The sequence below is a fragment of the Acomys russatus genome, chromosome 13 (genome assembly GCF_903995435.1).
Source record: "Acomys russatus chromosome 13, mAcoRus1.1, whole genome shotgun sequence".
NCBI classification, from domain to species: domain Eukaryota; kingdom Metazoa; phylum Chordata; class Mammalia; order Rodentia; family Muridae; genus Acomys; species Acomys russatus.
The window spans coordinates 18487539-18509952 of NC_067149.1; the positions used below are offsets into that span (position 1 = coordinate 18487539).

General features: G+C 44.0%; 1 protein-coding gene across 3 annotated transcripts in view; it reads left to right on the forward strand.

The window, feature by feature from the left end:
* The window catches only part of Zxdc (ZXD family zinc finger C), a 32378-nt gene that overhangs the window by 3377 nt on the left and 6587 nt on the right, over positions 1-22414 (forward strand). For 2 of the 3 annotated variants that reach the window (XM_051154900.1, XM_051154901.1), the window contains exons 3-7: positions 51-129; positions 900-1030; positions 6839-7009; positions 9689-10377; positions 11985-12069. In XM_051154900.1, coding sequence (XP_051010857.1) covers positions 51-129; positions 900-1030; positions 6839-7009; positions 9689-10377; positions 11985-12069 — 1155 coding nt within the window. Of the gene's footprint in view, positions 1-50; positions 130-899; positions 1031-6838; positions 7010-9688; positions 10477-11984; positions 12070-22414 lie in introns of those variants that run through there. The other variant, XR_007831612.1, reaches the window with a different exon arrangement.

Genomic DNA, 22414 nt, shown 5'->3' on the forward strand with positions numbered 1-22414 from the left:
CTGGCAACTATTACATTCATAGTTATGCTGTTGTTTTTTTCTCTTACAAGGTGAAAGACCATTTATTTGTGACTCAGACAGTTGTGGCTGGACCTTCACCAGTATGTCCAAACTGTTAAGGCACAAAAGGTAAACCTTGCATTTTGGTATTTAGGTTCTATATGTATCACAGACCACTTCTAGTGAATTGCTTGCAGATTTCAGGCAGTTTAAAGTGGAGCTCAATGTCAATGTTTTAGAAAATCAGAAAACTGTAAGAAAAGCATTAAGAATCTCTTCTCTTGACAACAATTGTTTCCTGTATAACATACCATCAACACAATCACACTTTTTCCCTTTAAATGTTGAAAAATACTCTTCTTCATGTTCTTGCAAACTTTCAGTAATGATGACAACTAGGGGTCTTTATACTCCTGATGTTCAGTGTTGCTTGTTTCATCCTGGTCACAGCTCTGACACTGGTATTATATAGACTCAGAGAGGGTGGGTGCCCTATGTATATTTGCATAACTGGGGCCCGAGGTGCTCTGAATGAAAGCATCACTTAGAAAAAGACAGTCTTTACAAAGGATTCTTTCCTACTGCTGCTGAGCTGTGCAAGTGTGGTTTCTTGCTATCTGTGGCTCAGAAAGCGCATTGCCCATAGAGACTTGTAAACAGTTTAGATTGCTTCATTCTCTCCTTTGGAACTCAGTCAGCTCTTCCTAGATTGTTGTAGCACTAATTGTTCTGTGTCTGGCTTTGGGGCCTCCTTAACTATCAAAGTGGGATTTCTGATTATGGGGCAGCTATATAAACCCTTTGTGGACATTCCAAAGTTCATAGAGAGAGCATACCATTTCTGGGTCTAAAGCTTCATGCCTATGAGTAATAATTGTTTCTTCATTTTTTTGTTTCAGGAAACATGATGATGACCGGAGGTTCACCTGCCCTGTGGAAGGCTGTGGCAAGTCATTCACTAGAGCAGAGCATCTGAAGGGCCACAGTATCACCCACCTGGGAACAAAGCCATTCGAGTGCCCTGTGGAAGGTAGTATTTAAAATGTTACTTTGGGTATAGATAAAGTGCCACAGCAACACTCATGTTAAGCTATAAGTTTCAGTTGTAGAATCACTAATTAATTGCCAATTGCAGCACTGTATTTGTTTGGTTGGTTGAGAGTGCATGCACACTGACTTAGGAGTGTATTGGAAGAGGTACATGTTTGCCTTCTGCCCTGCCACTCAGTCTGAAGCTCTAGCTCCACTACCTGCTTAACTTGGTGATTATGAGGAACAGGTAAAGTGAGGAGAAGAATGCTTCTTTATATGTGGTCTGGCACATAGCTTGGGCTCACGAAATGACAAGTAGCTAGCCTTGTTGCACCTGGAAAGAAATAAAGCCTGTCTTAGTTTTTTTAAAATAAGGATATACATGAGGCTTTGTCTTAGGGTTTCTGTTGCTGTGATAAGACACCATGACCAAAAGCAATTTGAAGAGCACTTCAGCTTACACTTCTATGCTACAGTCCATTGTCAAAGAAAGTCAGGTCAGGAACTCAAGGAAGGAACAGATGCAGGTGCTGATGCAAAAGCCATAGGGAAGTTCTGGTTACTGGCTTTCTTTTGTGGATTACTCAGCTTCCTTTCTTATAGCATCCAGGGCCACAGCCCAAGTGTGGTACTACCCACGATCAGTTTGACCCTGCCACATCAATTGTCAATCAAGAAAATGCCTCATAGACATGCCCACAGACCCATGTTAAAGAGACATTTTTCTCAGTTGAAATTCCTTCTGTCAAAAACTCTAGTTTGTGTCAGGTTGACATGAAACTAGCTAGTACAGGACTTTTTCTTTAAAATGTTAAAAGTGTGATTTATTTGCCAAAATTTGTATGGCCTGTTTATGCCAAACCTGCCCTAGTTGAAGTTCCACTAAAGAAGGAGCCGTCAGGGTGAGTCAGCTGGGCCTTAAAGTTACGCCCTCAGCTGAATCTGTGAACTTTAGGGCTGGAGAAGGATAATAAAGATCACTTAAAGCCAACACCGGTTCTTACGACATACTGAACGTAATGCAAATGGGGTGATCAAGTTCTGCCTCCTATTACCATACCAGTTGTAAATGTGGACAGGTAAACAGGAACATGCAGGCTGCTGTGGAGCATCAGCAGTTCATCCATACTGTTCTTGAGGGGAGTGTGAATTTCCTTATCAGCTTAAGAGAGGAAGAGCTAGACAGACATTAAAGGATGGCTGTTGGAAGCAGAAAGACCAGTAGGGAGAATCCGCAGGGCAAAGCAGCACATGTTGGAGCCGAGGCTCACTCTGCTCTGTGGAGAGGCAGTCATCTTGGTTAGACAGTTGTTTCTAGGCTCAGGGCTGACAGCAGGAAGGAAGAGAATCCCATCAACAGCAAAACTCGAAGTCAAAGCCTGCTGTAATGATTTGGACCTGGATGAAGGAGAGCCGGTAGCTGAGATTAGTGTGTCAGTTGAGGTTGGAATAGGAGAAGGAAGACTTTGGTCACGTGGTACATACAATGATAAAATGCTCAGCTTGACCAAAGGTGCTCAGAAAGCAGACTATGTGCCTGCTACTGGCTTGAAGGGCGAGTTGGACTAAGGGTGAAGCAAGTAGCATGCAGGTCCTCATTTAACCCCTGCAAGAGGATAAACTTCCAATTGAAAGTGGGAATCCTGGGCCAGACATGGTGGTGCCTGCACTCGGGAGGCTGAGGCAGGTGGATCCTTGTGAGTTCGAGGCTGGCCTACAAAGTGAGTCCAGGAAGGCCAAGATAACATAGAGAAACCCTGTCTCAAAAAAAAAAAAAAAAAAAAAAAAAAAAAAAAAAAAAAAAAAAAAAAAAGAAAAGAAAAGAAAAAAAGAAAGAAAGAAAAGAAAAAGAAAGTGGGAATTCTGAATTCAAGTCCCGAGTCTGCCACTTGCATGGCATAAAATAAACAAAACTGTATAGGGTTCTTACAAGGATTCAACTGATTGCAACTTTTAAAGCTTGTAAAGCATTGATGCTTATAAGTTCTGATAGTTGTAGTGGTTGTTATCAGGTGGAGTTTTGCTTTCTGTTTCTAAGCCTAGGTGAGCCACAGTGGAGAGCCACAGATGTGGTAGAACAGTGGAAAGGTTGCCCTGATGGGAACTGTGAAGGCAGGGTGGGTGCTGAGCCACAAGGGTGTCTGTGGAGGACCAACTCAGAATGCGGAGGCCTGCTAGTGTCATTTTGTGTTGGTGGGCATGTTTTAACAGGGTCACTCAGGCAGAGCTGCTGAGCAGGAGACAAGGGACTGCTTATTTTGACAGTTCTTCTGGAAATGATTTGGGGAAGAAGAAAGGGCAGTTCACTATTGAAGAGGGAACATTTGTTTTTGAAGTTCTCAAGGAGCTTTGAGCCATTAAAATAATGAGTCTCAAAGTTGGAAGTAAACCTTGTATTATAATGAGTTGTATGGGTACAGTACCGCACATTAGAGTAGAAATATAGTGCGTGAAGAAGAGTCTTACATTTGAATTCTATACCAATGTATCTAAAATTAAACTTATTGTGCATCTATATACAAAATTCTATATCAGTGAATTAAAAATAACCTTGTGAGTAACAATTAAGGCATTAAGTTGAGGCATAGATTCACTAATCCACTTTTTATCCTATCCTCCCTATATATTTCTATATTCCCCCTTCTTTCTTTTCAACCCCTATCTCCAAACCTAAGAATGGAAGATAAAGGAAAAGAGACATCCCTGAATCCAACCTTGTTTTCTCTTTAAGACCAATAATAACTTATAACCAACTCTCATTGAAAATAAACATCTTTTGCCCAAGAGAGCAACCAAAAACCTACCTAACCCCCCTTCAAGGAAATTGGGTGTCGTTCTCTCTTTCTTCAAGGCTGCCAAATACAAATAGCCAAAACACTATGAATGTAACATTTATATAATTACTGATTGTTTCATGGTTCTTCTTGCTGTAGGGAGTTTATTGTATATATGTATAATAATATAAGTATATATATGTAAAAAACAAAAAAAATTTAATTAAAAAAGATAATGAGTCTCAGCAGAGAGATGTGTGACAGGGCTTGGTCAAAGTCTGCACAAGGCAGTGGAGCCTGGCACAAAGACTCCAGACCTCCTTCTTACTGAATTAAGTGTTGAGAATGACATGGGGCACATCCTCAGGATGGTAGGCAGTGCCAGTGCATGGAACCTGCAGTTGGGCTATTTAAGGACAAATAGGGCCATATGAGGAAGGGCCCTGGCTGTCTCTGTGTGGCTTGGCATTTAACTTCATTCTCAAATGGTCCTTAAACGTGTTTCTAGATAAGGTTTGAGTCTGTTCCTTATCTTGCCCTCCATGCACCTCATTTTACAGACAAGGAAGAGCTGTTCTGCAAAAGGTCAGCTTATCTGTGGCCATGGAGCAGACAAGGGTTGTAGTGCAGACAGCCTTAGCCGGGCAGCTCCCTGGGCCCTGACACCCATCTGCTCCAAGGCCTGGCCACACCACTCACCAGGGGCAATTCCCCCACTGCCCCTTGCTCAGGCACTTGTGCCTTAATCTTTTTCTACAGCATTCTTTATTCCAGCATTGGTTTTGTTCTGACTCAGACAACTCACAAGCCCCTGAACTAAAGAACTATACCTCCCCTTCCTGGGTCTGTGAAGGACAGAGCACTAAATGACGGCAGTCACGGATGAAGGAAGGTGACTGTAAATGTGTGTTCCCTCTAGCACTAGAATCCAGATCTGACTGTGAGCCAGCTCAGTGTATAAGGGGAATGCCAACTCTGGCTCCACTTCTCTGTGACCTAAAGACATTTGCTCAGTTTCCGGGCTACACAGAGGTGAAGTGGGCAGGCTTGTCTTTGGCCTTGTGCTGACCACTAATCCTTAGTGCTGTAGGATCATACATTTTTTTAAATAGCTTAATAGAGGTGATCGGTATACATTTTTGCAGCTGAACTTTGACTAGAGTAGTTGTTTCCACTTAACTCTGAGTAGTGGGTAGAGCAAACAGGCAGAGGGAGCTTGATCAGGTGGTATGTCTCAGACTGACTACCTCATGGTCTGCATATTCCTTTATAGTTTTTCCTTTATCCCTTGTGCTCCTCCTAGGGCATTTGGTATATGTCACTCATCAGTGCCAGTGCTTGGGAACATAGTGTCATGATTTGTATTAGTTAAGTTCTCTAGAGGAACAGAACAGCTTCAATTAATCTATAAATATATTAAAGGAGGGTTTATTAGAGTGGCTCACAGGCTGTGGTCCAGCTAGTCCAACAGCAGCTGTCTCCTAAGGGAAAGTCCAAGGACCCAATTGTTCAACCCACAAGGCTGAATGTCTCAGCTAGTCTTCAGTATACATTGGAATTTTTAAGAAATAGGATCTAATGCCAGTGAAGGAATACCTTCAGGTATTATCAGTTTATATTCAAGTTTATCAGGATAGATAAACTTGACAGTGAGAGTGAGGGCAAGCAGGCAAAAAACAAAAGCTTTCAGCTTCCATGGCCTTTTATATAGGCTGCTTCCAGAAGGTGTGGCCTAAATTTAGGTTGGGTCTTCTGATCTCAAATGATCTAATCAAGGTCACAGTTAATTTTAGATGTAACCAAGGTGACAACTAAGAGTAGACATCACAAATTCACTCCTTCTTAGCTTGACATACAGTCCTATCTCCTTATGCCATGTTTTATTACCAAATGAAACTAATAACCAGGTTATAAATACTCCTACCATGACACCACTATCCCACTACAGTTGCAAGTACAATATATATCTTACAATAGGTAGTGTCCCTTGAAGGCCATTCTTTTTATTAGCTCATAATTTACATGTGATAGTCACTGATAATCTCAATTGGTGTTACACAGCATAATATAGACATCTAGGAAAGAACACAAATATCTTTACAAATACATTCTTAACAAAAATGTGACAGAAATACATGCCAGTTATCCTCAGTTTTGTGACTGGTCATGTGGCCTTAGCTGGTATTTATAACTACCTTCCTCTACTACCCATTCTGTATTTCCACCACCCTCAGCAGGTCTTGTTTTTTTTGTTTTGTTTTGTTTTTTAATGTTTTGTTTTGTTTCCTTAAGAAGTGACCCATACCTTCATTCTTGAAGGACCTGAGCCCTTTGTCATCCTGAGTGGATTGGATTATAGTTTCCACTGACTTAATTCTGTCTTAGTTAGGGTTACTATTGCTGTGATGAAACACCATGACCAAAGCACCTTGGGGTGAAAGGATTTATTTGGCTTGGATTACAATCTACTGAAGGAGAGCAAATCAGGAGGGAACCTGGAGGCAGGAGCTGACAAAGAGTCCATGGAGGGTGCTGCTTATTGGCTTGCTCCTTGTGGCTTGCTCAACCTGCTTTCTTATAGAACCCAGGACCACCAACCCAAAGTGATACCACCCATAATGCACTGGGCCCTCCCACATATCACTAATTAAGAAAATGCCCTACAGGCTTGCCTATAACCTGATCTTATGGGAGTGTTTCCTCATGAGGTTCATTCCTCTCAGATTATTCTAGCTTGGATCAAGTTGACATAAAACTACTCAGCACATGATTCTTAATTGCTATGGTGGGGTGGGGGCTGCATGTGGCACAATGAGTTGCAGTGCATACATGGAGGTCAGTGGGCAACTTTGTACAGTTGTTTCCTTTCTTCGACCTTTATGTGTGTTCCAGAAATCAAACTCAGGTCACTAGACTTGGGTGGCAAACACCTTCCTTCTGAATGGTCTTACTAGTCCAGTGTCATTTCTGATGTTGTTAGGAAGTATCCTTGATTGTCCTTGGGTATAACTCTGGTTCCCTCTGTGTTCCAGGGTGCTGTGCCAGGTTCTCAGCTCGCAGTAGTTTGTACATTCATTCTAAGAAACATCTACAGGATGTGGGCGCTCCAAAAAGCCGCTGCCCAGTGTCCAGCTGCAACCGACTCTTCACCTCCAAGCACAGTATGAAGGCGCACATGGTGCGGCAACACAGCCGGCGCCAAGGTCAGTGATTGTGACACCTGTGAGTTGCAAAGAAGTATATGCTTGAGCGTGAGAGAATATGAGTGGTGCCCCCTGCGCCCCCCCCCCCCACCTCTCAGTCATGTATAAACTATGAAGTTAGGCCTGTGGGTTACCACACAGCCCTGAGACCTTTGGGTTTTCTCCCCTCCTGCTACCCTTATCTTACCACAGCCCCTTGGTCCCCATTTTGCCCAAGCATGTAAAGTTCTCCCCTTCAAATGTGCTCTAAGCCTGTCTGCAGCTGGGCCCTTTGCCCTGTATGTGCATTCTCTGAGTCTGTCTTGTCATGTCCATCGTTTCTGAGCACTGAAGCCTGTCTCTTCCTCCTGGTCTTAGGAGACAGTGGATCCTACACAGATGACTCTGTTCTACAGGTGAACAGGAAGCCCTCCAAACCCAGAGCAGAGTTGTGTCTCCAGAATGGGCTGGGGTATGAGAGAGGCACCATGATAGTGGTCAAAGGCATGCTGAGGGGAGGATGCTGAGCATGTAGGACCTGACATTCAGCATCTGTGGTACAGCACTTAGAAACCAGCCCCTCTAGGTCTACAGTCATAGGCAAGACATCAAGAATGTAAGTGTGACACCACTGCTGCCTCTCTCTAGTGCATTCACAGAGACAGTTCTTTCTGGTGGGTTCTGCTCCTGGTAAGGTAACTTGGTGGAGGCCATGTATGTTGCTTATCGTTTCCCCTCCCTGCAGTGTGTGAAGCAGGCAGTACTGTTTAGCCTTTTCCCAGTTGGGATCTGAGCAGGCAATCTTTGAGCCCTGTTTCCCTGAGCTTTGAAAACTAGGAAGGCGATATTATGAGTCACTCTTGGTTAAAGGACCTGTTGCAGGGCCTGAGCAGCTGGAGCTAGTGAAGGTTTGTGTTCTTCTCTTGGGAGAGGTGGCTATTTAGTCTCTCCTTTGGAATTCAGGCACTGTGACTTCTTGCCACAGCAGTTGCAATTCTGCACCATAAAAGCAGTTGCCCTCCTGCTAGTCTGTTGAGTTCCTTGAGGACAAGCAGAGTGTGTCTTGTACACTTCCTGACAAAGGGTGTCATTTTTCTTCCCAGAGGCTCTCAGCCACTGTCCCTCTTGAGCTCTGAACTGGAGCTATGTGACCACACAGGCCATGCCTGATATTGCCTCTCAAGCTGCATCTCCCTTCCCCTAAGCTGGCTAATCAAGTTACTTCACAGGAGTTTTCCTTAAACTCTGTGTGAGTGAGAGGCCCCCTTAGCAGGCCAGCTTATGATACACATTGGCTGACTCATGTTCCGTTCATCCTGCCCATTGTCAGGAGAGGGCTGCCTATGACTGCTAGGTTGTGTTTTAGCTCACCTCAAAGTGGTCCTGCTGATGCAGAAAGACTGGCCAAGGTGGCACCAAGACAAAGTGCTCAAGCCAGGGTCTTTACTAGGATCTATTTGCCTCCCAAAACCACAGTCCTAACCATTATGCACTTGTGCTTAGTTAGTGATTTTCTCCTGTGTACCCATTCATACCGATTCTCTGGTTGACATTTATGGAACTAATAAAATGTTTAGTGGGAGATTTGTTTTTAGTGAGTTGGTATCTTTGTTCCACCAGAATCACTCTCCACAAAGACCAGAATCATCAAGATATATGTTTATTTGTTTTTAATTTTGAGAAGTAACAGGTTTTCTGTTTCCCTTTCTAGAAAAAATGACTTCCATTTCTTCAGAATGTTGTATTGGTACTGAGAGACTATTGAAGAAACTTTGTGATATGGCAACTAAAGATAGATTCTGACTTTGATTTTTGTTCTCACATCTAGACTAGATGTCTTTTGTAAGTGTGAGTTTAAAATGCATTATGTAGCCTGGTGGTGGTGGTCCATGCCTTTAATCCCAGCACTTGGGAGGCAGAGGCCAGCCTAGTATACAGAGCAAATTCAAGGACAGCTCTAGGGCTACACAGAGAATACTGTCTCGAGCCCCTTCCCCCACCCTCCCAAAAATATGCAGTATGCACTCTGACCTGGTCTTCATGCTTGGAAAGTATGCATTTGTGGTCAGCAAACAGTTGGACAGGACAGATGGACAGGATGGACAGGAAACAGAACTGAGAGCCCTTCCCTCTGCTTCAGGCACTGGGGCAGTTCAGAAGCTGCAGTGAGGGCATGAGAGGGCCTGATGTGAGCTCCATGAGTCTGCCTAACCCTGGAGCTTTCAACCCAACCCAGACAGCCAGTTTTACTCCTGATTAACCACAGATGACTCAAACCAATCTGACAGTAGATGTAGAACAGGGCAGAGTTTAATAAGACCTGAGATGACTGAGGCTAATTGCAAAAATACCCCAGAGCCAGAGTTAATCTTAGAGCTGACTTATGGAGGCGTCATGCTGTGGGATGGATTGAAGCCTTTTGGCTAGCCACTCCAGTATAAGTGGAAGGACAGGCTTTGAAGCACAAAGACAGCTGGAGGATTTAAAATATTAGCTGAAGTACTTGTTGTCAGGCGAGCCCTTCCTTTGGTATCTGCTATTCACTGTGTATCAATAGTAGGTCCAGTCTTTACCCTGGTGACAAGGTCTACTGAAAGGGTAGTCAGTGTTGCTTCAAAGGGTGGCTGCTAGCATCCCAAAGCAGAAAGAAGATTTCTCAGTTTGGCAAGATAGTAACTGGACTATCCTTTGCTTTTGCAGATCTTGTACCTCAGCTGGAAGCTCCAAGTTCTCTCACACCCAGCAGTGAACTGAGTAGCCCGGGCCAAAGTGAGCTCACCAACATAGATTTAGCAGCACTTTTCTCTGACACACCTGCTAACAGCGGCAGTTCAGCATCTGGGTCAGATGATGCCCTGAACTCTGGAATCCTCACCATTGATGTCACCTCTGTGAGCTCTTCTCTGGGAGGGAATCTCCCTACTACTACTAATTCCTTAGGGCCAATGGACCCCCTGGTTCTGGTGGCCCACAGTGATATGCCTTCAAGTTTGGACAGTCCTCTTGTTCTTGGGACATCAGCCACAGTTCTCCAGCCAGGCAGCTTTGGTGCAGATGATTCACAGGCCATGAGCACAGGAGCAGTAGGCTGTCTGGTGGCTCTGCCTGTGAGGAACTTGGGTCAAGACCTGCCAGCTTTGACCCCCAGCAATCACTTGACAGCACCAGACAGCACACCAACTTCTTCAGGCACCACACAAGAAACTGCCAATGTCCCAGATCTGCTGGTTCCAATAAAGGTGGAACAAGACTTGCCTTCTGTCCCAGATATGGTCCAAGGGCAGGAAGAAAGCCTCGGGCCATCCCAGTCTATGCTGTCCAGCTCTTCAGAGAGGCCAGGGACTCAAAAAGACTCAGAGCCCAGTGCTGGCACCGGCAGTTTCTACTTGGTATGAAGCACTCTATTCCATCACCACCACTAGCTCACTCCCCTAATGCACTTGGATCATGTTTGGGATGAATCCTGTCTATGCAGATGGTTCTTTCAGGTGTGCAGAAGGACAATGGAGCCTGGGCAATGGTCTAGAAGCCTGACTTTGACCTTGAGTCTGGAATTGACATTTTACAGTAACCTATCTTAGTCCCAAATCCTCAGTTATTTCTAAAGTAAGGAGGCTTGGCTACATGGTTTCTAAGGTTCTTTTGAGTTCTGCGATTTTATACAGTTCTCTTGAGAAAACTTGAGGCATTTCCTACTATTGAAATATTCCTTCGTGCTTTTCACATAGTGACAAGTCCTGGAAGAGCAATGCCGGCATCAATCGTCTTAACAGTTCACTGGGAACTTGAGAGCTACGTCAGGATATTTTTATTAGAATTAAATCATGATCCCTGAGCCTTCATTCTTGAAGGATTATAACACTTCAATTTTGAGGCTGGGCAGTTATTGTATTCTATATTTATATCAATTATACCTTTAATATAATCTAATTTAAAGTAACAAAGATTTCTAGAGAGAGTCTGACTTTCCTCAGTTTACAATGGAAATGATCATATAGGTTTCTTTGTAATGCTGGTTGAATTTTGTTTTGACATTTATCATGTTAAGATTCATATATCCACCTTACCATAGCATAAAATACTAAATTGTGAATTGGGATCAAATGTGAGGGTACCTAGTAACCAACCTACTGGAGCCGACTTGCATTTCTCTTGGTATGAGAGCAGCACAGTCTGTCTCTTCATTTCTAGTGGCTGCCTTGTTGGTGTCAGAGATGCACTTGCCAGCCTCTGCTTAGGCCACCACAGCAGTTGCTAAGAGCAACAGGTGACTAGACAGGGACTGGAGGTAACCACAGGCCAGAGCAAGTGGGAAGCCTGTCCTTGGCACTCCATGCCTCTCTGGGTCTCAGAGACTAGCTGTGGGTAGAGGCGGAAGAGCCAGCAGAATTTGAACTGTCCTTGTTTGTTCTCTTGCTAGCTATGTGGCATTGGGCTCCCTTGCTTCTCTGAGTGGAAATGGTGTCATGAATGGGTTTCAGTATCCTGTGAGCTGTACAGGACTGGTTTTCTTTACTCCTTGTAGATTTAAAAATGAAACTTTATCTTAGTAAGTGTTCACAAAATTTTTAATTTCCTATTTGAATGCTGTTTCTCTGGCACCTCAATAAGTTTGCTGAGTTCAGTGACACTTTCTATATTGGCATTTGACAGTGTGATATCTGCTGCCAGCACTGCCCAGGGCTGCTGGGATATAACCCTGGCATATCAAGAAGACTTGGTGATTACAGAGCAGGGCAGTGTGTAGCTCTTAATGGCCTCTCTAAAACATTTTAATGCATTTAGACCTTGGAGGAATGAACTTCATTTCTCCAGATGATGTGCATTTCCCTGTGCTAACTATTGAGCATGTGGTTTCTTGAGTGCCTTTGCTGGAGACTGATTCCTGGAGCTCTGGTACATGCCTGAGGCAGCCTTAGGATGGTTTTCTAGTCCCCTTGCTACCTTTCCTCTGCTGTTTAGATTAAGCAACTGACACACTTTTCTTTGGTCCCAGGAAAGTGGGGGCTCAGCAAGAACTGATTACCGAGCCATTCAACTAGTCAAGAAAAAAAAGCAGAAAGGAACTGGGAGCGATGAAGGTGAGGCCGAGTGTGCTGCAGTGCTGGTGGGCAAGGGGCTAAGGTCTCTTGTGTCACAGTCACAGGCAGAGGAAGCACACAGAACAGTTGTTTCTGTGTTCTTTGTCTTCTATGTTCAAAATGCTCTTTTATCAATTCCTTAGCTTTATGTGAACTTGGAAACCAGGTAGCAACAAAATCACCAGCATGTCTGAACATGCTTGGCAGGACTAAGGAGGCGCTGAGAAAATCAAGGGTTCAAACAGTGTCAGTTCTGGAGGGCTACTAAGTAAATGTGCCGAGAGGACCAGGTGTCAGGAAAGCCGAAGGGTGGCTCGATGCTGGGTTAGGCTTGATCTTGTGGTGGAAACCCACGGCCATTGTCTCTACAACAGCTGTGTGAAGGCAGCCTATGTACAGCAGTCTCTGGTTGAATCAGCCTTAACCTTTAAGAACACTGGCTCACTTGAATGACAAAACAAAATAGAACAGCATCACATGGGCCAATTAAGTCTGTGGTCTCACATGCTGCCCCTTCTGTACATGGGATTGAAGGTGCAGTGCTGAGAGGAGACTGGCAAATCCTGTTTAATATCAGCAGAACTCTTCAGTGTTCACAGGCATCATTCATCTTTACGTTTACTTAAACTTTCTTTGGTGTAATTTTGTCTTTCTATTCTTACTGTCATAGCTCCATATTTAAAATAATGTTTTTCTTTAAGCAGATGTTTCCCTGTGTGCCTGTCAGTGTCACTTGTAACTTAGAAAGGCCAGTTTTGTGGCTGAAACATCCAAGTGTAAAACTTGGAGGGAAAATGAAAGAAAGGGGAAGTGGAGGTCTATAGAAAAAAATTTACTACCTGTAAGCCAAATTCATGAAGAAGCCAGATGCCTTTATTGAGCCCAGTAGTAATTGTGGTGCTGGAGGAAACGGAATACTTCAGATCTCAGGTACTGAGTTTATTGTACTCACCACATTGGGCAGTATTAGCAGTACGACATTTTTTAAAAATATATTTTATTAATTTATTCACATTACATCTCAACTGTTATCCCATCTCTTGTATTCTCCCATTTCTGCCTCCCTCCCATTTTCCCCTTACTCTCCTCCCCTATGACTGTGACTGAGGGGGACCTTCTCCCCCTGTATATGCTCATAGGGTATCAAGTCTCTTCTTGGGCAGTATGACATTTTTAAAATTAAAGATACTTTAAAAGTCAGACACATATTTCACTTCTTTTAAAACTAACATTTTTTTCTTGATGTTAGTGTTTGGTAAATGTTGAAGTTTTCAGTTGTCTAAAATGCTATACATGCTGCTGACACCTGTTGGCATCAGAATCTACAAAGTCGTCAGAGACTACTCCTGGCAGCCTCCCTTCTGCTTTAGAGACCTCCACCACCCCCCCCCCCCCCCCCTGCACTCCCTCCCCTGTTTGGTAGAGCATTGTCTGGGTTCTTTGTCCCATGTGCTGTGGTGGCTATTGCAGCTTGCCTCACTGATGTAGTTGAGCACTTCCTTCATTGTGTGTTTCCCTACATTAGCTATTACATCTGGAGACTTGATCTGATTGATTCTTCTGAAGAAGGGAGAGTTGGTAAAACTCTGATGTCGTGCTGTTGTTTGTGACTAGGACATAGTGCCATTAGATCCCCAGGGTCTGCAGAGAAGGTGATAATAAATGGTTCTACCTTTCTCTTATTAGCTAGGAAACTTGTCTGAAGAGTAGTGTCTCAGTCTTTCACCCTGGTAGCAGAAAGTCAGGGTGCTTAAGTCTGCATCAAGTTTCTGGCCTTCTGTGGCAATCAAATTTCATGTACTTATTTTAAATGTTTTATAGACTTTGAAAGGAAATAGAATCATAACTTCTACAAGTTAAATGGATTTTGTGGATAAGAAGAAAGAAAATGTCCTTGTCATGGTGAAGGACTACCTTTTTCCACCTGCCTATTTTCTTGGAAAGCACTCTTGAAATCCTATGACCAGCCCAGAGGGATTCCATGTAGAGTCCCCACCTTTAAATAGCCTTTGGAGCCAACCATATACTATAACTTCAGACTTACAGACCCTCTCTGCCTTGGGTGGCTGTGTACCATGAATATCGATCGTACCCTTAGTCACTTATTGCCTGGCCACTCCTTGCAGCTGCTTCTTCATAGCCCTAGCGAGTCTGTTCACTCTTAGCAGGTGTTCACCTAGACCCTTCTCTGCAGGGGCTGAACCAGGCTCCCACCTGGGCTCTTGTCAGGTCTTCCAGACATGGCAGGGCCTCAGCCCTCTCCTGCCTATCAGGATGCTTCCAAAGAATATGGTTCCGTGCTTTGCAGACTCTCTCCCTGTGCTTGAAGCTTCCTTTTGATTAGACTGAGGTTCAGGTCTGTTAGAGCTGGAAGTAATGTGCCCTCCTTGTGCATTGTGCTGGTCACAAGTGTATTGACATGGATTGTTAGCCAGGTTTCTGCCTTCTGTAAACATCCTATTTTTTCCTTGTAATTGTAAACATTTGGCTTGATATAGATATTTTGCAATTCTGTGCCAAGTATACCCTTAGCTTCAGTCATTCTTTGGGGCTCACAGCCCACTGAAAGCTCTTGTGCTCAGTCATTGTTGTGCACTGAAAGGATAGGGTCAGACCAAGAGCAGGATCCATGAGGGGTCCCATGTGGTGAAGATAGTGTGGACTTTTCTCAACCTTGGTGGCCAGGAAAGCTCACCCAAAGCATGCTATCTGCAGTGCTTGTTGGGACTCAATTATGGAGACCCATCCCCTCCAGAGGTAGGGCTGGTAGCATATGACTAGAACTGCACTGTACATTGTTAGCATTGGCTCTCTGAAGTGGCTTAAGGATCCCAGGGAAACAAGAACATTAATTTTTTGTTTTTAACTTTATTTATGTGTATGGGTTCTTGTATGTATGTTGTTCATGTGCCATGCCTGTGCCTGGTACCTTCAAAGGCCAAAAGGTGGAAGTAAAGTTACAGGTGGTTATGCGTTACCATGTGGGTACTGGGAATCAAACTTTGGTTCTCTGCAAGAGCAACTAGTGCTTTTGCAGGGTGAGTGGGTTGTTTTTTCTATACAGGGTTTCTCTTTGTATCCCTGGCTGGCCTGGAACTCTCTCTCTCTCTCTGTAGACCAGGCTGGCCTTGAACTCACAGAGATCTACCTATCTCTGCCTCCTGAGTACTGGCATTAAAAGCGTGCACCACACACTGTAGATATCCTGTTTCTCGTTATGTTTTCCACAGATTTAACCCTAGATGGTGAGTTTTGACTGATAGTATGACCCTGGTGTTCTACAGGTGATTTATATCTCCTGTAGGTGTTTATAAATTAGAGTTTTTCTCCCTTCTCAGCTCTCCCTCTCACCAGGCATGCTCCTTCACTCTCAGCATAGACTCAGAGAACTGTGCCTTAGCTTAGTCTCAGTGTCGGGTCATAGTATGACTAGCATTGATTCTGTTGCTCTGAGTCTACACTGGGAGTTCCTGCAAGTGGAGTCTTGTACCCTTAAAACACACGCTTATCCTGCACTGTCTTATGAGCATTTTCTTTATTTTCAGGCCTGACCAGGCTTAACTTGTCCTATACTCACCCTAGGCTGCAGTCAACCACTTCTCCGGCGAGCCATGGTTCCTTTACTGGAGACATATTTACAATTCGGATGTGGGTCCAAGGCTGTGCTGTCTGCTGGTGAACTCTAATGCACTAGTGGCCAGTGCTAAGACATGTTTGTAAATATCAGTCTGAGCGGTGTTCTTTATGCAAAATGTTAAGAGTTTTTGGAAGGAATGTACACACAGTATTTTACACCCCTTGTTACTGGTTTCATACTTATCAGGGAAACATTCCTCTATGTGGGATCAGCTTAGACTAAGTGGCTTCACACCAATTTGGGTTGTGCTGCTATTTTGGCACCAAGTCTGAGAGGGAAATTTAGGTTTCTGAATTATCTTCATTTTGACATTGTGATTGCAGATTATTTAAGTCTGAGCACAGAAGTCGCAATGTAACTACACCTTTACAGAATCTAGTCTTCAGCAAACATTTACATCATTGCTGTAAATGTTAGGCCCACACTATGCATATTCTCTGAAAATGTGTGGTCTGAAATCCTCGGCTGCTCCCACTGTGCTGCTGTTGAGAGTAGATATACAAAAACACTGCTGTCATCTTCAGCTCAGGCACTAAGCTGCTTCCAACAGAATTGACAATATAAGAACTTTTTCTCAGCCGGGCATGGTAGCACATACTTGTAATCCTAGCACTCTGTGGGGCAGAGGCAGGTGGGTCCCTGAGTTTGAGGCCAGCCTGGTCTACAGAGTGAGTTCCAGGAAAGCCAGTGCTACACAGAGAAACCCTGTCTCAAAAAACCAAAATAATAATAATAGTAATAATTTTTTCTCAATGTAAGAATATCTCTGGAGAGGAAAGGTCATTATTAGAAATTAAACTTAGGTCCTTGCACATATCAAGCAGGTTCTTTACCAGTGAGCCGTGGCTCTAAGGGCAGAGAAAGCAGCCATGGTGCTCATTAGAAGGAACAGTAAGCAACAAGGTACATGTGACCAAAACCCAGGGCATCTGTGTCACTGTAAAAACATAAACAACCTTTAAGTGCATTGCCAGGAGACAAAGACTGAATACATCTGAGCAGAGCACACCCTTAGGGAAATATATGGGAAGCCGAGCAGTGACTCAGAAACCAAACCCCAAAGCAGGAGTAATGTTGAATGAGAAGACAAAGTGCAAGGAGAAGAATGGAGACAGCAAAGCTCATCCCTCTTTGGTTGTTGTCCATGTGTGGCCCACAGCAGAGCTAAAGAACATTTATCCTGAAATCTTAGAATCCCAAGTGACACAAAGTGAGACCTGGTAGAAGCCTAGAGGAGAGAATAAGGAAAGGCCTAACAGTATTGAAAATTACTCAGTTTGTTTGCAGACTGAGCAGAAATAGTGAAACTGTGAAGAATGTTTAGTCATGGGATTAATAAAGTTAATTTACTAGATTCTATTCCCAATGTTTATATAAATAAGACAAGAAGTGAGAAAAATTGAAACTAACATCTTCATAGGGAGAAAGTCTTGGCAGAACTTTTTCAACCATTTGTATAATTTCAAAATAAAATTCACTTGGAAACCAAAATAAAGTCACTGAGCAGCTGGGTAGCAGAAGAAGAAGAGAAAGAAAAACAAGCCTAATTGCAGCAGAAAATGATAGCCACAGAAATCCTAGTCTGAGCTCTTGAACATTTGCTTGTGTCTCTTGTGAAGATGAAATGAGACAATAGCCATAGGGCACTTAGAGCATAAGCTGATAATGACTTATGTGTATGAACCAAGGATGTGGCTGAAACATAGGTACAGATGTGTGCACAAGCTGCTGCCTCTTAAGAAAAGGAAGCACAAGGTGGAAAAGAAGCACATCACAACCAGGCCTGTGTAACCACCTGTTCCTTTTGGAAGAAAATATATTCTTAAATGCACTCAGCCCTCCAGGTCATTTGTTTCCATTTCTCCTGAGGCACTTGATTGAACCAAGAAAAAACAGCAATAGGAAATTGCACCGTCAGTGGAAACAGAAGTACACACATACACACACTGCAGTAATACATGTACTTGCAACAGCACATCATTCTGAAAGACAAATGTGAACACTGTAATGTGAAGAGTGTGTGCATCAGTCTATTATGCAATGGATGTACACTTTTTCTACCTGGAAAATGGGCAATAAGTGCTGCCAATCACAAAGAATAGACAAAAAAGCTTCCTGAAAAATAATAGATATGATATCGTAAGCAGCAGCAGCAGCATCTTGAATTTACTGTATTCAGACCAAACAGCTTGGAAACTACCTAGTGCTGGATCTGTTAATGAGTTCATTGTAATGAGGCCAGTGAAGAGCCCTGTTATTTGTGTGCAGAGGCCAAAGGAGAGAACATCAGCTGTCCCACATTTAATCACTTCCTTATTCCGGTCAGACAAGGCTTCTTACTGAACATGGAGCCTGCCCTCTGTCTTACAGCTAGTCCAGCAATCCTGTTTCTGTGCCATCCCCTCCTGCCATTTCTAGAGTCACAGGAATGCTTAGCCATGCCCAGCTTGTTGATGTTGGCTCTGGAGATATAAATTCAGACCTGAGTGCTATATAGCAAGCACTCCTTGCTACAGCCATCTCTCCAGCCTCAACAGATCTTAAGTTGGATTTCTTTAAAAATTAATAGGCATCACTGATGAAAGTAGAAATTTCATAATGATTTCTGCTGAGTGTTGTGTCACACACCTGTCATCCCAGTACTCAAGAAGTGGATCAGAGCTTCAAAGTTGTCCTCAGCTCCCTAGTGAGTTTGAGGCTAGCAGCCAACACCCACTCGGTGCTGTGCTCCAAGGGCATTCTATTGGTGGGCCCAGGTCATTTAGGAGTCACTCGTGTTCCTATTCTTGCCATAGGTGTTCATGTTTTTCTGGAGGGTCTTGCCTTGGAAATAAAGGAAAACTAGAACTAAGGTGGATTCTTTGGAGGAGGTATGATAATCTATAGATGGCTTCACTGTTGGTTGGGAAAACCCAAGAGATTCAGCTTAAAAGAAAATTAGTAAAAGTTAGATTTAGTGTCCAGTTAAAAAAGAAATGTCTGCCATCTGGAGTTCTCCACAGGGCAGCAGTGGACACTGAGGAAGTGTGATTGCAGAGTTCAGCAGCCCCGCAGAAGGAAATTTCATAAGCAGGCAGGCATTGTGCTACATGGAGAAGACAACAGTTAGCTGACAGGCAGAGTTGGGTTGCCCTTTGGTGGCAGAGCCTCTTCCTCCATACACCAGGGAAAGCTGGACAGTCTGTGAGTGGAATGGAAGTACCCAGTAAATAAAGACTGCATAAGGCAGATGGTGAAATTAATGAAGCTAGAACTACGAAGGGATCTGACAAGGGCTGCAGTTCTCAATCAAGGAGACAGGAAGGTAGCACCGGGATGAAAACAGGTGGCAGACATTCGGCGAAAGCCCTGAGGCTGCAGTGTGGTTGTCTTGTCCAAAGAAAAATCAGGCTGACCTTACTAGAGGGTAGTAAGGCAGAGGGAAAGCTGAAACACTAAGGTGGCCGAGCTGTTGAGGCCTTGTAAGCCATGGTCAAACCTCTGGTCTTCACTGAGAAGGGAAAACAGAGGCTTTAGAAAAAGGACATGATATCTTGAAGAATCATTTCACCTGCTCTTTTGAAGATAAACTGACAGAAGGCATGCATGGGAGGAAGCAGAATGGCCAGAGACTTCTGGCCATCCAGCTTATATGAGAGTGGCTGGGGTCAATGGTGGCCAAAAAGTAGGAGGGATTTGGGGCCTGTTTTGAAATAGGAGCCCCCAGAAATGAGTGTGAAGAAAAGGAGGGTTACAGGCTTCATACTCTGCCCACAGGATAGTGACACTGTTTCAAAAGCTTGAAAGTTCAAGAAGACTTGAGGACAGAAAACCACCAGGTGAGAATTCTCAAGAAAACAAGGGAACTGCCTAGAGACTACACTGGCTTGTCTACAGGCCTGTCACATATCTGCCACAACAGCCCAGCAGGGAAAGAATGCTGGTGTATCAAGGGCAGAGTCACACACCAGAACACAGGACACAGAAACAGCCAGGGCAGAGGTGACCCTTTGTACTTCCAACAACTGAGTGCTGCCTGTTGTGGATTTAAAGTGCTTTTGAAAAGCTGTAATGACAGGAAGCACTTGCCAATCTGCTCTACCTGCTGTAACAGGAGGACATGTTTGGTCCCCACAGTCACTTAGACAGGCTAGGCAGGGAGGCTGTTCTTCATATTACATATGTGCTGAAGAATGGCAGATGGTCCAAGGAAGCACATGTCAGCAGATTTGACCAGAAACCACATCTGATGAGAATGCTGAAGGTGGAGAGGCAGATAAGCAGCATCGTGAGCAAGTGTTTACAGAGGACTGCATTCAGGGAGGCCCTCTTAGAGATGGCCTGGTGTATCTACAGGATCATTAAGTGATGATTCCCAGAGGAAAACAAAGCTGGGTAATGACACTTGCAGCTGTACCTTACCATGTAACTTATGGAAATACCAGGAATCCATATAAAGGGACTGTTTGCCAGCTACTGTTCTGTCAGAACTGTTGACAAGAGAATGTTTATAACTCAAATGTCTGTCAACAAAGCTCACACTCTACATGTTTTAGTAAGTCAGTCTTTAAGAAACAATAGATATATGGGTAGACACATTTGTGTATATACTTACACAGAAGCAGAAGTGGTAAGACATGCCCAAGCTGGATAGTCTTATTTTCTGGGTGTGAAGATTGAATGTTTTACTGTGGTCATTTCTACTTTTGTACTTGGGTATACATCAATTTTGTAATTTTAAAAACTAAAATTAAGGCAGAGGCAGGTGGATTACTGAGTTCAAGGCCAGCCTTGTCTATAAAGTGAGTTCTAGGACAGACAGGGCTACACAGAGAAACTCTGTCACAAAAAACCAAAAAACAAGCCCATAATTCAAAACTGCTACATTAAAATAGTGAACAGTAGAGTAGCCCTTCTTCCCAGGTGATTTGTGAGGCTTTCCCAGGCTCTCTGGTATCACTAGTACAAGGAGATTTGTGATTCCCTTCCCAGAGAGGCAAGAGGAGGAGGCCAGGGTGGGCATATACTTTTCACTCTATAGCTTTGGTAGCCCTGGGGTGACCTACTATCCCAGCAAAACCGAGCTTGTAGCCAGAGAGCTATGTGCCACATGTGCATGTCACTGAAATGTTCTAGTGAGTTACTGGCTAAATTAAGACTTGAGTCAGTGATCTCATCTTCATTATTTTTTCACCTTCAAACAAGTATCTTTGGGCCTGTGTCCTACAGGTTTCCTCCCTCTTTTCCTTTCGCTGCCATCATGAATGAAAACAGGGCTCCTTAAAGGAGTCACACTACTGTCACTTCTCTTTCTAGGAGAGAATTTAGTAACATCCACACAATTCTCTAGAAATTTAAGTACAAAGCACTAGGTGGGTTGGATTGCATGGGAATGTTAGTTGGTCATGAGAGCTTTGTCTCATCTTACGGGCCCCTTACACACCTAGAGCATGCAGGCCTATAAAGGAGGTGTCTTTGGGGGAATAGCAGAGTGTAGACTTTACTGTTACCACATGGTCTTTCCATTAGCTCGGGTGACTCTGCTGCAGCTGTACCTCATCCTCTCTGTGTCCAAGGGTGGTGAAGCTCCTTCATGAAATGGCCTTTAAGGGCTGTTTCATGTCTACTCTCTACAGGACCCTAACTGTGAAGGACCTTGGGTGGGCTCTTTCAGTCTCCTGAGCACAGCTTTGGCGAGTGGAATCATAGATCATCACCTCAGGCAGGGAAAGAGTAGCACCAAACTCTTGAACTCTCTGCCACAATACTGGAGGTGAGTCCAAAGTCCCAGCCTCAACACTCTCCTTCAGCCTAGTAGGTCTGTTGATTTCCACGTCAACTTCCTTTCTCTTTATGTTTGTGTCTTTCTTCTTCGTAAGATTGCTTCCCTGCTGGACCAGTCCGCGCCCCCCAGTTTGTCCTCCACAAGCCCACTTTGCTTTTGTCTCCCCTCCATGCTCTTGGTGATTGAGACTGAAAGCAGCCCTTGATGGCTGGTCCCCAACCTTAACCTGAAAACAGCACTATCTTTGCCACACACATTATCAGGGAGATGACTGATAGAGCCAGAGTGCCCCTTGCCAACTCATTCCAAAGGCAGGTGTAATTGGTGTGCACCATCTGATATCTCACCTCATAGCCCCCTTCTGCATGAGACCACCTGGCTTCCTAGGATGGGTATGCTGTTTCTGCAGGAATTCTTATACAACAGTTGAGCACAGAATGAAAGGTGCACGTGGAACCCGACCCTGAGATTACAGAGATGAGGCTGAGATGGGTGGGAACTAAGCAGGTTGCTTCCGTATGGCAGGCTCTAATTCCCTTGTCTGTTTGTGTCTTTGTACTGTCCTTCGTGGAGACTCTGCTGACATTTTTCCTGGTCCCTTCTCTTTGGTAGGGGTAGATCCTTGCTACTTTGGTCATTCTGAATGTTTGCTTCTCAGTCACTATTGTCAGTGTGCTCAAGTGGCTGCCTGCAGTGCCACCTTCAGCTGCTGTAGCTTCTTCAAGTCTTCTGTCTTTGTCCACCTTGTTGTCTCCTCAACACTGCTGCAGCAGTGGAGAGGGTGGATTGATAAAGGTCTCATTATGTAGCCCAGGCTGGCCTCAAACTATCCTGTCTCTTAAATGCTGGCTTTATAGATGTGCAAAGTACCTATAATGCTACCACTGCATTTTAATGACAGGTTTGCAAGCTAAGTCGTAGGGAGCTCTAGGGGAAGTGCCATT